The following is a 16,514-nucleotide window of genomic DNA, read 5'->3' on the forward strand; positions in this document are numbered from 1 at the left end:
ACAGTTAGCGGAAACCTTCACCCACCTGTTGATGGTGTTGGTTTGCGTGGGAGAGCTATCAGATTCGACAAATCGTCGTTTGAATCTTTGTTTACAAAAGCAGATAAGTCGTTTTGAACATTTTGTCTTGATATGTAGTTTTGTATTCCGTGCATAGTTGAAGCGACAAAAGAATATGTCATTTGCTCGTTCAAATTTGAAGTTGAACGAGTTGCAACGAATAATAGCAGAGGGGGGACAACGGATTTTTTTTCATATGGAGTTTGGCAAGTATGACAGTACCCTCTTTTTTGGCGCATAAATTTATACTCCAATGTCAAAATACTCATACACTATTATAAATTGTGGTGGTATTTGTAAAAATTTGTATTGTTTACCGTTTTTACAAGAGAGAGTGGTGTCGAAAGCACATATTAAATTAAAGATCGCAACGAACAAAAATACACCAAATCCGTAAATATGTAGTGTTTCACTTTATTCCTTACGCGAAATACGCAGATAAATAATTATGTTTTTAGAAGAAACTCTGTGCTGAGCAGAAACAGTTGTTTCTTGCATTATCCAACATTCTCCAACATTTCCAACATTCTCACTCACTGCAGTGCTTATTTTTCATAGACTACGGCTTGGTGTTAGTGCCGTCGGCATTCGCTCGATTGGTGGCAACAAAAATTTGACAGCTTAGCACCCGCCTGAATAATAGTGCTGTCCAATGAGAGCTTGAAGTAGCTCGAAGTTTCTCCCCGTCCTGCTCATGCCCATTTGTCGACAAAAAAGAACGAGCAGGACGAAAACAACTTCGAGCTACTTCGAGTTGCTCATTGCACAGCATTAATGCCTGAAGGCGTCGATATTATGCTCGCAGTGTGTTGCAGCACTTCATTCCCAAACAGACGAACAGAGAGAAAAAAAATCCTCAAAATTCTCTCTCATATTTTCTTTTTCGTTCACGCCGTAAACTTGAACAAACTGCGACGCCGTTTCGTTGCAAAGTTTGTTGCATCGCTTCGTGTTATGTACACTGAACCAAAACATCCACCTTAAAGTGTATGCAAAGTGTATTGCCCGCGCCCTTTAACGAATCTCATTCAATAACTGGATGAAGTTCATTCGATTGTTTCTTGGGTGGATGACAAGCATCCATATGCGAAACACACCGTAACTGGATGATTGTCTGACTAGAAATAGAGAACGTGTTCGATCGTTTTTGAATGCGTTTAATAAAGATAAATTAATTATGAACATTTCGGTTTGCAACTGAAAACCAATGCAAGCTATTTTCTTTTAAAATTATAATATAAAAACGACCATTTTCTATTTTCTGATTTATTTTAAACTCATAAAATGTATATTTATAAGAACTAAAGAGTTGACACGGTACAGGCATGGAACGGGGACATTGCATAGCGCGATATTCAATTCGACGGAACGTAAATTTCCACACCATTCAGCTAATAATAATTCTAATCTGACGTTGTTACCAAGCTGCCAAATCTTCCCTCGTTGTATTCCGTTTTGGGAGGTCTGCTGCTTCGGCCACTGTTTCCGTATTCCCGTCTTTGGTACATCTATGCGTTGTTCGGAAAGCCACATCTGCCTTCGATTGCGGTGGAACACCCTTCCTGTCAATGCCATCTCATTACTGAAACAAACATCTTTCATGAAACATATATTTTAGTAGGTAGTAGGTACTTACAATTTAACGAACGCCAGGAAAAAATCTCACGGCAAATTCCTCCTAGCATATTGACGAATCCACACTATAGACGCTAACCGCGCCAACATAATGAACGACATCATCAAGAACAACTCAATCGTACGTTAAAATCATTCCAAAACCGAATGATTTTCGTTAAGGAGCAAGCTTAAAATATTTTTCTTTCGGTTTTAGGATGATATTTGAACACACTCAGTTTTTATTTCTGCAGCTCGGCAAAAACCCGCACAGCCGTGCGTCAGCAAAATAAAAAACTGATATTTCAGCAAAATATTTGCTGATTTTCAGCAATTTTGACAGAAATTTCGGCAAAAAACATGTTTGCTGGGGCACGGCTGTGCGAATCTCGGTAAAAGTTTAACACTTTGCTGAGATCCCGGTAAAAAAATTAAGTGTGTATGATGCATAGCAATTCAAATGTTGGATGACGAATATTTCAAAACACATAAAAAAATCATTCGCTTTCTGGATGACTTTGATATGAAGGACTGATTACACGGCAGTCATTGATGACTGCCGTACGGTTATAGGGCGAAACATTTTCGGAAAACGGTGAATGCCGTTTCATTTGTTAATATGAGGAGGATTGTGTTCAGTGTAGGCGGGCAGAGACAAAAAGCACGTGTTTTGATGCAAGAGTGTCTTTTTGTGCATTGGAATACAAACAACCAAACGCCTGAATTCGCGACTACGAAGGTAAATTCTTCACGCACAGTCTGACAGTTCCTTATGGGATTTTACTGTGGAGTAGAAATACTAGAATAAGAGATCGGCGAAGACGCCATCTTGTTTCCAATCGAACCGTCAAAAGCGGTTCCATTTCGACTTGTTTACTTTTTGCACCCATAAGAAACAAGCAAAAAGTTCAAGTGCTGCCAGTATCATTTTCACGATTTCATGCATTTTCATACGTTGCCATTTCGACAGTTTTTCACTCCGCCGGTCTCTGGTTATAGGGTTGCTACTGTGGAGGTGAGGAACAAGACCATGTTTCACGCACAGTCTGACAGATAGCAATGAGTTTTTGCCATAAGAGTGAGTAGAGGCATTACCTTCGTATTCGCAAATACAAAAAGAAAAGCTACCTATTTGCCTATGTTTCAAATCTGTGGACTGGTTCAGAAACAAAATTGACTATGTGTTTGAACACAAGATCAAAATATAATCTTCATTAGTTTGCCTACCTGTGCAATGAACAGGTTGTACAGGCCGACCAGACGCCACTATCACGCCACGCTCAAAGCCTCTTGAAATGAGGTTTCTTAGGCTTTTAAAAGGAGGCTTCTGAGCACCTTGAAGGGTCGGTTCTCAGCATCTTGAAAGGAGACATCTAAGCCTCTTGATAATTTCCTAGCCTCTTGAAAAGAGGCTTCTGAGCCTCCTTAAAAGATGCTTCCTACCCGCTTAACAGGAGGCTTCGGAACCTTTTGAAAAAACGCATCCGATTGTCTTGAAAGGAGGTTTCCGAGCTTTTTGAAACTTGGCTTCCGAGCCTTTTTAAAAAAGAGGCTTCCAAGCCCCTTGAAAGATGTTTTACGAAGAATTCGAGGTATCCGAGCATCTTGAACGAAGGCTTTCAAGCGTCTTGAAAGCAGGCTTTCGAGCATCTTGAACGAGGTTTCCGAGCAGGAGCTTTCCAAGCCTATTGGCAGGAAACGTCCTTCTTTAAAGAAGGCTTACGAATCGGAAGGAGACTTTTGAAATGAGGTTTCCAAACTTCTTGCAGTGAAGCTACTGACTTTTCGAAAAAAGGCCTTCATGTCTCTCAACTGAACTTTTAGATTCTTGATTTTAGCTCGGAAGCATGTTATTCAACATTTTGTCTGAATCAGGTAGATTTAATAGTTTTTTTTTTTTCAATTTGTTCATTCGACGTTTTGTCCTTATGATCTTTTTTTCCACAGCATGCATTACTCTGCTTGGGGTGGACAGGATTCAAAAGTCTTCGATTTTCTGATCGCCATGCATATTATGGACAATAGAAAGTTTTAAAATTAGAAATTTTAAAATTTTATCAATAAGTTTTTGTTGGAATGGTAATACATCCGCCATTACGCATTTTTGTTCAAGGTACTCCCTGGAGCCAGCAAAGGTACCCCCAGGGGTACATGTACCCCAGGTTGAGAACCGCTGTTCTAGAGAAAAAAGTAGCGAGTGAAAGATGTTTCTCACCACAGACTTCGAAAACATATTCTACTTCGACCCGAAAATCGCTGTGGAAATTTTTTCGTGATTCTACTTTTTCTTTTTTGGCATTTCTCCTAGCGTATTGCCCGAACTAATGTGAAAGAGTAAACCTTCTTTGGAAGCACGCGCTTGGCTGGAATAATGCAAAAGAATGAATTTCTCCTTTTTTTCAAAGCACGCAACTACCCGGAATAATGTGGGAGCCTAAATGACACCCTTTAAAACACGTGCTTGCCCAGAATAAAGATGCCCGTACATAGGATACGTTTGCGTTGCCTTTGGCACATTTCCCATGGGAAAACTGTCAAACGCAACGCAAACGAATCCTATGTGGGGGGCTCTTGATGTGAAACAGTGAACGCCTCCTCCTTTTAAAGCACGCATTTGCCCCAACTAATGCGCAAGAGTGAATGGCACCTTCTTTTAAAGCATCCGCTTCTCCGGAATAATGCTTCCTTCTTTAAAAGCACGCATTTGCCCGGAATAAAGGAGGGAGTAAATTACACCTTCCTTTAAAGTACGCACTTGCCCGGCATAATCCGAAAAAGTGAATGCCTCCTTTTTTTAAAGCACGCATTTGCCTGGAATAAGGTGGAAGAGTAAATAACTTCTTTTAAAGCACGCATTTGCCCGGGATGAGGTGAAAAAGTAAATGTCTCCTTCTTTTAAGGCCGGTAGCCCGGAATAAGACGGGTGAGTAAATGACTCATTTACGAGACGAGCCAGCCTTGGACTGAAAGTCTCGATAATAAAGACAAAAAAAAATGACTCATAAGGTACAGTTCATCAAGTCATAAAAGCTGATCATATTTATGTCATAAAGAAACATCTATCCAATCTTTATATGCCTGCGAACAAGATGTTTGAAAAATACTTCTAGGATACAAACCTATTTGGAAAACCAAAAAATCTGTTTGAATTTTTCACTTGCCCCACTCGTGGAGTAAGTGAAAAAAAATAGAAGGGTTGTGTAGAAGATACGACCGCACGACGTAAACTACGTATAAAAACCGGTGCATTCAAATCTTCTATACTATATATAATAGCCATGTTTGTCTGTCCGGTGACTAGCCAACCAGATGCAGCACGCGGGGAAATTCTCACAAAAAATAAAATATTTGACACTTCAATTCTTTTTTACTATCAGATGCAGAAAACAAAACCAGTGACAACGTTAGACAACCAGACCAGACACAGCATTCGATGAAAAAAATCACAGACAACAGACGTTGAAAATTTTGATTTTTTCAATGCATGAATTTTAATGAACCGTTTACATTTGAAAAAACCCAGATCAATCCACCTAGCGTTGGTGGTGCCTTTCTCGCGCATTAAAATAATAAGAAAAACACATAAGAGAGGTCGAAATAGCACTTCAGGGGGATAGATTTTACTTTTTCCATCAGTTCATATGTATTTGCGGTCATTTGAATGCATTGCTGCAATCTACGAAAAAAAAAATTTGTTTTTGTTTTTGAATTTTTTTTCCCAAGGGGGGACCCTTGGCAGAAAAACAATGTTTTGACGTAAACTACGTCTAAGGGGAAGACTCGGATACAGGGTGACAAATGAAAATTTCCCAATTCGAGACCGTCACGAAATCATGTAAGATTTTGAACTTGAATAGCGCCTTTATCTTCCGATGGATTTTTGAGATTTATATATCAATCGACTCGGAAATTCTCTACCAATTTGTCAATTATATTGAAACTGGGTTATGAACGTTAAAATAGGGTATCGGAACATTTTGGCAGCACCCTCTTTTCTTGTCCGCGAGAGTCTCGGTTCGGCCGTCGCCATTCAGTGCGGTTGGCTTTTGGACTCTGCTTTTTGTGCGGTGTTTCGCACAAAAAGTAGAACAATGGAGCCGGACCAGTGACCGCGGTCGAAACAAATGTAACAAAAATGCGTAATGCTACGTACACACCAGTCAAGCAGTTCGACGAACATTGACTCCACCCCCAAGAAAACGCTTCGGTTGCTGCTTTGTTGGAACGTGTGTGAAGTTGTTCGAACAACCATTTGACAGTTGGCGGCTCGGTTGGAAAAAATTAAAACGGTTTGATTTTGGTTTGAGTTGTCGGGGGTGGAGTCAAGGTTCGCCGAACATGTTTGAGCATTTGTAGTGAAGTTGCACAAACCCCCATATATTTTTTGATGGTTGGTGCTCGAGTTGGTGCTTCGGTCGTTCGTGTGTGATATTGTTGGTCGAATAAATTGATTGTTCGTGTCGGTGTTGATAAAAATTGATGAATGTTTGAATAAACGGGAGGTGGAGTCAATGTTGGTCGAACTGCTTGACCGTGTGTACGTTCCATAATGTAGTGCATGGTGCATAAAAAGTGATGCAGATAGGGGCATGTTTGTGCAGGCATGCGACGATCAATTGCTATCAATGCCAATGCCCTTGCTAGTAATGCAATCATCACAATGTAATTGCACAAACATGTTTCTATTAAAAAACGATTTTGGAAAAATGTTGAACCTTTTTTTTTGCAAACTGAAAACTAATAAGGCCGTTACACATATTTATTAAAAATTATGGTCTACGCAAGGTCAAGGTCTACTGAAACAAATGAAACATCAATTTCATCATAACTCGAGATCAAGCAAATAAAACCAAATCTGGCGTGTGGAGGTTTTGGAAGGGAAGATATGTTTCTGTGGAGGTTTGCAACGCCTCTCCCTTCTGGAAAGGGGGGCTCCCATACAAATGAACCATACATTTCTGCATAACTCGAGAACTTATCAGAGAATAAATCAATTTTAGGCGAAACAAAGTTCATCGGGTCTGCTAGTAAAAAAAATTATTATAAAAAATTATATTAAAATGTAAAAAAAATCCTCGGATTTGTTAAAGAATGTTTTGAAAGTTCTCAAAATTTACCGGAAATTTTTATAAGAAAATTATTTTGAGCTTGACATATTTTATAAAAATATTTTTATCGGCCTAATAATATTTTGTCCAATTAAATGCGCGCCTGAATCAGAAGGATTTAACTTTGATTCAGAAAGTGTGAATGCACTTTTTTTGTCTTTATTATCGAGACTGCATTTAAGATATTTTTATAATACGTGGGTGCAATCATGCGGTACCTATTGTACACGACAAAAGCTTCGGAACGCATACGTTCTTGAGACGGGCTACATGGGTTACAATAGAGCTATCACCTTCTTGCTCCCTGATTCAAAAGTCTTGCAATGGTAATATTAAAATGGTTGCACGAAGATTTTATCCATAGTGACACTCAGTGTTGGTAGAATCATACTCAAATCTGAATCATCGAGGTTTCATGCACGAGCTAACTCGCCTGCGATTCTGTAGGGGGAGCATCGCGTTTGTGTTTCTCGGCCAGAATCGCATCGCTTCGCTTACTTACCGAAGAATGATTTCGTCCTAAAAAGCTTCAAAACGCAATCGAGGCGTATGTTTTGTTTATATATGCAATTATTAGCCATTGTTTTCGACGAAAAACAGATAATTCAATGCATTCAACAATTAAGAACACGTAAATATCATGCAATGGTGCAAATTGCGATTCGAATCATGAGCAAATCTCTGGCCCTGATTCTGATGGGATTTTACTCACGCATGGTTTGAATCGCCGATGAGATTTGAGATTTTGAGATTTTACCAACACTGGTGAAAATAATAGTTAGATTGTAATAACACACACACCCTCTTTCCCCGTCCGCAACGTTTACTACTCGCGCTCGCGCGCATCACAAACAAATTAATTGGGTTTTGGTACATGATTGACATTTTATGATTTCTAGTTATGCACGAAAAACAAGATATGCCTATGATTGGAATGTTTCTGAATAATAAATGTTGCAAACGGAAAAGAGGATGCTTCCCTAGGGCTATTTCTATTGAAATATTTCATCAAATGCTTTAAAACCCAAATGTAGGCGATTCGGATCCAAGAAAGGCATCATAACCACTGAGGAATAAATTTGGGTTTTCATAGTAAATTTTTTAAACAATTGTCGTATCCAACAATTTTCATATCTTAAGATAGGCTAGTTTTGTTTGAAACCAGTGACATAAGTAATCAAATGAATTTTCTAAGAATATTCATGCATGATAGCACAGCAATCGTCACTGAACAAAACTGTCTTACGTAGTTTACGTTGGGCGGTTGTGTCTTGTACATAACCCTTCTGATTTTTTTTTTTTTAAATAAATTTGGAACGCAATGACCGATCAGGCCAATTTTCAATAGGAAACAACTAGACCGCAACCCGCGTCGACTGCAATTTGTTGCGAGCAAATCGAATAATGCTAAGTACCAAAAAGTGTGTCTCACATTTTTGTACACACACACACACACATACATACACACACACACATACATACACACATACAGACATCACCTCAATTCGTCGAGCTGAGTCAATTGGTATATAACACTATGGGTCTCCGAGCCTTCTATCAAAAGTTCGGTTTTGGAGTGATCCTATAGCCTTTACGTATACTTTGTACTTTGTATACGAGAAAGGCAAAAACACTTGCCACGGGCGCTACTGCGTCCACAAATAAACTAGTCTATATAATAAAAATGAAATCTCGGGTACTTATTCAAAAGGACGTATGTGATTTTGTAAACAAAGATTCAAACGTCGATTTGTCCGATCTGATAACCCTCCCACGCAAACCATCACCATAGGCAGATAGGTGAAGGCTTCGGCTACCTGTTGGTGGTGTTGATTTGCGTGAGTGTGCCATCAGATTGGACAAATCGACGTTTGAATCTTTGTTTACAAAATCACATACGTCCTTTTGAATAAGTACCCGAGAAATGGTCTGTGTTCGTATCCGCATAACTCGAAAACGGCTGGATGGATTTTCTCCATTTATTCAGCAGATATGTTCGTTATCGTTTCCGACGGGTTTATATGATATTTCCTCATGCGAAAATTACGAGTAGGGTTGAATGAATAGTGAAAAACTAAAATTAAGATTTGTATGGGAATTTCGCAAGGGCAGTTCACAACGCGCATTTTCGCCTACTATGCAGGACAACGTCTGCCGGGTCGACTAGTTCGAAATAAAATACCACTAACAGGGAGTCCACAGTTGGGCATTTTACCCTATATAATGTCGTCACATTTCCATGTTTCTACTTTATTTGAGTTTTATCGAGGGTCAATGATGAAGGAAGCACTCCTATTCATACATCATGCATAAGTCAATAATAGATAATAGCCAAAAAGTAGGCAATTACCTATGATTAAAACGCGCTATGTACGGGATTGATTGGTTCTGAAATTTTTACTGGGTATAGAAAAATTGAATTTTCCAATAGTTTACCGTTGATAATCGATAGTTCCAATAGATTTGACAAATTGCTGGAGAGTTTTCGAACCGATTGATAAGAAAATCTCGAAAATCCATCGAAAGATAAAAACGCTATTAACGTTTGAAATCTATCCTAATTTCGTGACGGTCTTGATTTTGGAAGTTTTCGTTTTACACCCTGTATCCGAGTCTTCCCCTTAGACGTAGTTTACGTCAAAAATCATTTGAAAAGAGGATTTTTCAATATAAAACCACATTTTCTGTTCATATTTTTCATGGATACGATAATTCTCGGGTACTTTTTCAAAACGACGTATGTCGCAAATTGTAAACAAACCCGTTTTCAACAGCATATGGCATCAAATTCATCTAAAAATGTGTATATCTTCAAAGCTGCATGAAAATGTGTTTTTAAAAATGTAAATTAATATTTTGCAAAACGGTGTAACATCATTTTTGAAAATATTGCACATACACCGCTTAGCAGAAAATGTACTTTAAAAAGTTTTTTCGAACAACTAAATAGTTTAAAACGTGCATCTGCTTGTACTTTTTCACCACTGATTTCAAAATTAAGCATGTCGCTTAAATATTCTGATTTTCGTTAAGAAAAACATTTTACGTTGTTTTTCTGCAGCAAATGTTGTTACGTCGTGTTGTAAGTGTTGCAATTTTTTGTCGCATGTGCGTGAAACGTTTCAACTTGACGCAACATTTCGACGTATCAACAATGCAGCGTACGGAGCAGCGTAACATTTCGACGAAAGTAGCATGACCTCGGTCATACTGACGTATCAAAACCAGAGGGACGACACAGCTGTCAAATTCCATAGATAACCCATCTTCCCAACATGTGTTTTGGTACTTTGGATTTTGGTACCCACTTATTGTAACGTTTACCCTAAAAAATGTTTATTGGAGTAAGCGGATTGTTGTACAAAAAGACATATTTCCGACAATTAACGATTCTTCAACAAAGACTTGCAATTATTTTGTTGTTTTCTTTTTTTAATAAAATAGTAATATATTTATTATTTGTTGAATGTATTAAACATCATAGTGCTGTCCAATGAGAGCTTGAAGTAGCTCGAAGTTTCTCCCTGTCCTGCTCATGCCCATTTGTTGACAAAAAAGAACGAGCAGGACGAGAACAACTTCGAGCTACTTCGAGTTGCTCATTGGACAGCACTCATATGTTTCATATATTTCATATGAATGCATACTTTGGATATTCTTGTATTCCACAGTCAAATCAAAACCAATCTTTTAGGACTCCAATTATTTATTGCAGGTGATGCAGGAAATCCTTTTATTTTGGAAAAAAAAGGAGAAAAACCAATGCTGGGATGAGTAAAGATCGTAGAGATACAGAAGGGAGTAGTAAAATAAAAATAGCGAACGAAATTAAACGAAATGCAGTGAATGCTTGGGGGAGTGGGATGGAATCCTGATTTGAAATTGAGTAACAGATGAGCAATTGTGATTCTTGGGCGACATAATAGAGAAATTGTTTTTTTTTATTTTGCACACATTATTTACACACATTTTTACATTCTTTAAACCATCGTCTACATGAATTGAACAAAATGTCTCACAAAATATGATTAGTTAACTTGCTCCACTGCGCTCCTGCGTGGGAAAACTGCTGCAGGTATCAGATTCATCTCTGGCAACACGAAATCACTTCCGGGGAAACATCGTGGCCATAGTTTTGTAGTCTGGCAGATCCGAACAATAAGTACCGGAGAGTATCGATATGCAACGGGCTTTCTGTTCGTTTTTTTTCAGAATCCTGCAATGAACATATTAAAGAATGTTGAGAAGCGCAAATCATGTTGGGAGACGAAGATTAAGCCTACCTGTTTTGCTAAATCACGGTTTTCCATGCACAAATGTCCGACTTTGGCATTAAAACACTTCTTTTTCGCAAGAATCTTGTTGATTTTGATGCCGTTAACTCTGATGTTCACCGCCTTTGTTCGAGACAAAAACATAAACAAACAACATCATGTTGTTTCGATGTTGAGTAGGCAAAATTATGACAGTAGCACCCCCTTGATCAAAACGACGTATGTGATTTATCTGCTGCAGAACGTTGTAACATATATTTTTATCAAAATAACTAAAATGTTCACACGCAGTGCAGATTTCAAGGTCAGTGACGATGAACCTTTTCATAATGTATCGTTGAGGTGTATTCAATTGCAATAAAAATGATTAGTTTATAAATAGGAATAAAAATGAAATCTGAAAACTTTCAAGCTAATTTTCTCAGCTTGATCAAAATGTTACATACGCCGATTTGAAAAAGTTCCCGAGAATTATACTGAATAGAGTATAACTTGGTATAACTGTGATCTGTTGTGATGCTTTTTGATACTTCATGAAAGTCACTGGAGTGCACTGCAGTGCCTCCATTAAATGATTTTTTTTTTGTTTTCTTTACTTAAACTTTTTGAAACCTAACATTTGATCTCCATTTGTGTCTAACATTACTTTCTATTTCAGGTTTATAGTAAGATAATGAACCTTGGCGATAGTTTTTTTTTTGTGTGTACAGAAAAATTATCTTTGAAATATTCATCAAACCAGGAATCATCAGTGTTGTGATTCATTAACAATCCTTCGAATGCGTTTGAATTGGTATTATTTGTTCATATACGCTTAATAGAAATTATTTTTGTTTAAAGAAATAGAGAAATGCATTCAGTTTCGGAAAATTTTCACTTGCCCCACCCGTGGTAAAAAACAGGCAAATTATTAAAAAAAAAAATTTTTTGGACATTCTTGATGTTCATATCCTAATTTTTGTGGCTGGAATTCAAAAATACAGAGGAAATCAACTTATCAATGCACTAATTGGATGTGTTATGGAAACCAACATAGAAAAATATTTGTATTTGTGTCAATAACAATAATGCAAAACAACTTGTGCAAAAGATAATAAAACTTGGTAGGTTAATAAACTTTTACTCTCGCATGTTGAATTGATTGATTTGAATGGCATTGTATGATTGTGAGATGAAATTGAAGAATTCTGTGCTTCATCAGTGAAATACTTGCGTTTTTTTCACTTACCCCATTTACCCACCTACCCCACTGTACCTTACTTTAATTATTTTGAATATGTTATTTTTGTCTCATTAGTTTCTATTTTCAACTTCATTATTGAAACCCAATCTAATAAAGTAATAAAGTGAGCGTGAAAGTGAGTGATAGTCGCTGGTGGACAGAACATGACCTGTCTGGGAAGCAGTTCGGGCCAACTACAGACTCCAGAAGAAACTGCGGTCAAAAAAGATTCACACCTGCAACAAATATGTCATGTACTAAGTAAATAAATGAGACGAAAAAAATGGATTGCCCTATTATCTAAAATAAAAAAAATCAGAGAATTTCCCAGAAACTTGTAACATTTTAGAGTAATAATTTTAGCGTTGTTACTAATCTTAATCGCAAATCTTTTCAAATCCTGCTTTTTCATTTTTTGATGAGTATTTTTCATTGTCATGGGTCGTTCACTAATTACGTAAGCACATATGGGGGGAGGGGGGTCTGTCATTTTATAATAATAACATTATATTATTGTTTTTATTATAATAAACAAAAAATAATTTGTGTGGGAAAAATCTTACAAGGGAGGATGGGGTCCGAAAAACAAAGACAAAATGCTTACGTTATTAGTGAATGATCCCCCAGTAGAGAAGTTTCTGAAAACCTACATCGTATAATAATCCCAGGCCAAAAAAGCAATCATAGAAAAATAAATCAACCAAAGATGATCTATGTTCGCCACGCAATAGCTAATTTGGGTGCTTGGAATTTAGCGCACTACAGTGATAACAGTGTAGACATCAGAAACCCGAACAGATAGATGCTAATTGCTACTTATATCTCGCAAAGCTATTTTGCCATCTCGATAGTGGTGGAGACGGAGCGCAAGCCCCTATATCTGCTCCGCGGTGCTCCAAGCAGCTTTACACAATGATAGCGGACTGGAATGGTCCGTGTACTGTTATAAAATGCTTATTTTAATTTACTCACCTAGATGGTCGACGGAAATCACGAACAAACTTTTGGACATGACATTATAGTGTCGGGATTTTTTCAGCTTCAGTTTGAACGGCATCTTGTTTGTTCTTGTTTGGCGGTAGTGTTGCTGGCTGCTATTACTTCCGGTTTGCCGCTTCACGTGTTCCCAGCATCAAACCATTAATTTGGCCCCTCCGCCCTATGCTTATTTCTGCTTTACGTTACACTCCTAGTAACAACGAGCGGGCACGCGGTTCGCTCTCTGTTCACTATCATTCAAACTTTGGTCGTTGTTTTTTTTTTCGGCAGAATCGGCATTAATGATCGATAATTGCACTCCGTGCCGCTGCGCCGCCACATTGACATCCGATCACGCACTGATTTTCGCTGCACTGCCTATTTGTGCTGTTTTCTTATTTGCGCACCCGGCTATCGATGAAATGTGTAACACTGAACAATTTATCACCGAACATGCATTTCAAATAGGTGCACGGGGAAGTGGTACACACTTGGTTGTTTTCGACGGGGCACTATTTCCATGGACTAATCACGGTGCGAACACGCTTCATTGCCGCGAGAGATATTTCGTGTGGCGGATTCGGCACGGTGTCTCTGGTGGAAGAACAATGTTTGATGTTGGTTTCATTGATAGCAAAAAATGGATTTAATTATTATTTGATTTTAACACGTGAATAATGGGTTACGGGAGCAAATTTATTCGGGTCATTCATGTTTGAAAAGGTTTTGTGAGCTTTCTCTTGAATCTCCTATACGTTGTATGTGTGTCATGTATTTTGTTGATTGTAAAACAACACATAATTCTGACAATATACGATATTCATTGTTCAGCCTTGGCATGAAAATCTCGTTAATAAAGATTAAAAAAAAACCCAAATTAAACCACCTAGTCGGTACTATAGATAGTGATTCTACTATCTATAGTCGGTACTGCCTTTATCGTATTTGGCCAAGACTCTAATCTTTTTGGTTTGGTTTACCATTTTCTTTATAACTTTTAAACGCAATAACCAATCGTTATCAAATTCAATAGCGACCGAAAAGGCTTTACCACCTTTCGAAAACAACTTGTTGCGAAAAAATCGGTTAAGGATTACTATTTATATGAATAGTTGATCACAATTGTTTTCATCTTTTTCTTTCGTGCACTGGCGTACACACGTACGAGTACGTACGTACGAGTCTTTTATAAAAAGTTTACTCTAGGAGTGGAATGATAGCCTTTCGGTGCAACTAAAGGCAAAAATGTTACCAGGAATAATTTTTAGGCTTAAAATGGACCCGAGTTCATTATTTCCACTGGTACTCATGAGGATTCTTTGCGATCCATAAAGAAAACATGATTTTCCATTAGAAAGGCTGTTAGATTGTTAAGAATTAATTTTATGGGAAACTAGAAAATTTTTAGAAATCCATAAAGAAGGTTGATAATAATTTCTGAACGTCTGAAAATTTCTAGATGCATTTTTCAAAAGAATTATAGATTCATGAGAATTTACAAGAATAACTTTAAAAAGGTCCTAAGTAACATTTTTTTCATGATTTAATTTGAGTATTGCAATCAACAGATTAACATGAAATATGTTGATTGCATTATTCAGATTAAATCATGAAAAAAATGTTACTTAGGACCTTTTGAAAAGTTAAGCGAGAATTGCTTGGTTTCCGTAAGGGTATACATATAAGTATATTATTATCACGACAGCCTATACCAATATCTCCAAACTTAAAAGGATTCCTCTTTGAGAGCAAAGATTGGACTGTCAATTAGATTGATTTTTTTGGGTCAATTTCTGCGTGTTATGTTCTGATACTTGCCGGGAACACAACCTCAAGCGAACCAAAACAGTTTTTCCCCAACAGTTTGCCTGCAGTTTAGCCAAACAATGTTCCACTCCAAAGACACCGTGTCGAATTTCTACTATTCGTGGTAAATCCGTTCGGTGCTTATTGAAGCTTATTGATAAATATTGAAAGTGGTTTCGTTTCCGATTCTCCTCCTTTCAACGAACAATCGGATGCACTACTTTTCCGCTTTGATCCACCAATTTCGAAAATTTGAAATCTCAATGCACTACCTACTACCGGGTTGATTGGCCACCGAGCTGTTGGTTGATTTGATGCTTCTGTTGCTAACGATGCACCTGGCTTTGACGGGATTCTCGCAATCACAATAAAAACACTCTGACACGCACGTACGCAACATTCCACAAAAGGCACTTCCAAGCTGGAGAATAAAACCCGCCGTTCTTCATTAATTCCTTGGTTCTCGCACTGCTAGAACTGTCGTTTGCAACCGTGGCACAAAGTTCACGTCGTTTCTGGTTTCGCGAAGGAGGCACTTCTGGGCTGCAGTTCCACGACGACAAAACTCAGGTAGCCATCCGCCACTGGCGGGGCCACTTTCCAAACAACACCGAACCGAACGCGACGCACCACTGTCCGATTGGACCAACGAATGACCTGCTATTGAGGGGAGTCTCACATCCAAGTCCGAAAATTGCCAGCCAGCAACAATATGATGATGGGAAATCAAAATAAAAATGTCGAAAAATGACGCATCCGATCACGATCGTCGTCGCCGAGGTTTTGAAAACGCAAGTGGAACGAAAATGACTGAGGTGAGTAGCCAGCGCCGCAGCAGAGAACAACGATCGCGCTTTTGCTGACGACGTATACGACGGAAAACTCGCGACTATCAAACGGCACTTTGGTCGGTGAGAGGCGAAGGAGGACGCGAACTAGCGCGGACGCGGACACACAAAACGGTCGCAAGCAGTGCGAGGAAAAACCGAAAAACAACAAACACCGCGGCGACGGCGACCAGACGCGATGAAAACGTCAAAAACGAGAGCTTTTTTATCCGCTAGTGGAAGGATTCCTTCCCCTTCGATTTACAGGTTTATCTCGATATGGGGGTTCGGAGCTATGTGCCGACAAAAACGGTCTTAAAGCGACATAAATATTGACAACAGGCCTTTTATTACGAGACTTTCAACACAGACAAACAGACGTAACACTACAGAAATTCCCATCGACTATGACTTCAACGCTCAATTTGAATTTGATCGATTGCGCGTTTTACAACTAGAGGCGCTAGCGTCGAAACCCTTCGAGTTTGACATTTCACTCCAGCGCCTTCTGGTGACGATGTCATACGAAATATTGTTTCGAGTAACATGCTCGCAAGATGGTGATAGAGCAGTTGGGCGATGGATTTTTCTGAAAAATGTTCAAGCTGTTACGTCTGTTTGTCTG

At 38.4% G+C, this 16,514-nt stretch overlaps 1 protein-coding gene across 4 annotated transcripts in view; it reads right to left on the reverse strand.

Annotated features, from left to right (window-relative positions):
• The window catches only part of LOC134213269 (tyrosine-protein phosphatase non-receptor type 14), a 46,899-nt gene extending 30,848 nt beyond the window's left edge, over positions 1 to 16,051 (reverse strand). The window contains exons 1-2 of one of the 4 annotated variants that reach the window (XM_062692152.1): positions 15,339 to 16,051; positions 13,251 to 13,667 (exon numbers count right to left, since the gene is read on the reverse strand). In XM_062692152.1, coding sequence (XP_062548136.1) covers positions 13,251 to 13,335 — 85 coding nt within the window. In that variant the 5' untranslated portion in view covers positions 13,336 to 13,667; positions 15,339 to 16,051. Of the gene's footprint in view, positions 1 to 13,250; positions 13,851 to 15,334 lie in introns of all 4 variants that reach the window. The other 3 variants (XM_062692150.1, XM_062692151.1, XM_062692149.1) reach the window with 3 other exon arrangements.
• Positions 16,052 to 16,514: the final 463 nt, after the last annotated feature.

The sequence above is a fragment of the Armigeres subalbatus genome, chromosome 2 (genome assembly GCF_024139115.2).
Source record: "Armigeres subalbatus isolate Guangzhou_Male chromosome 2, GZ_Asu_2, whole genome shotgun sequence".
NCBI lineage: Eukaryota > Metazoa > Arthropoda > Insecta > Diptera > Culicidae > Armigeres > Armigeres subalbatus.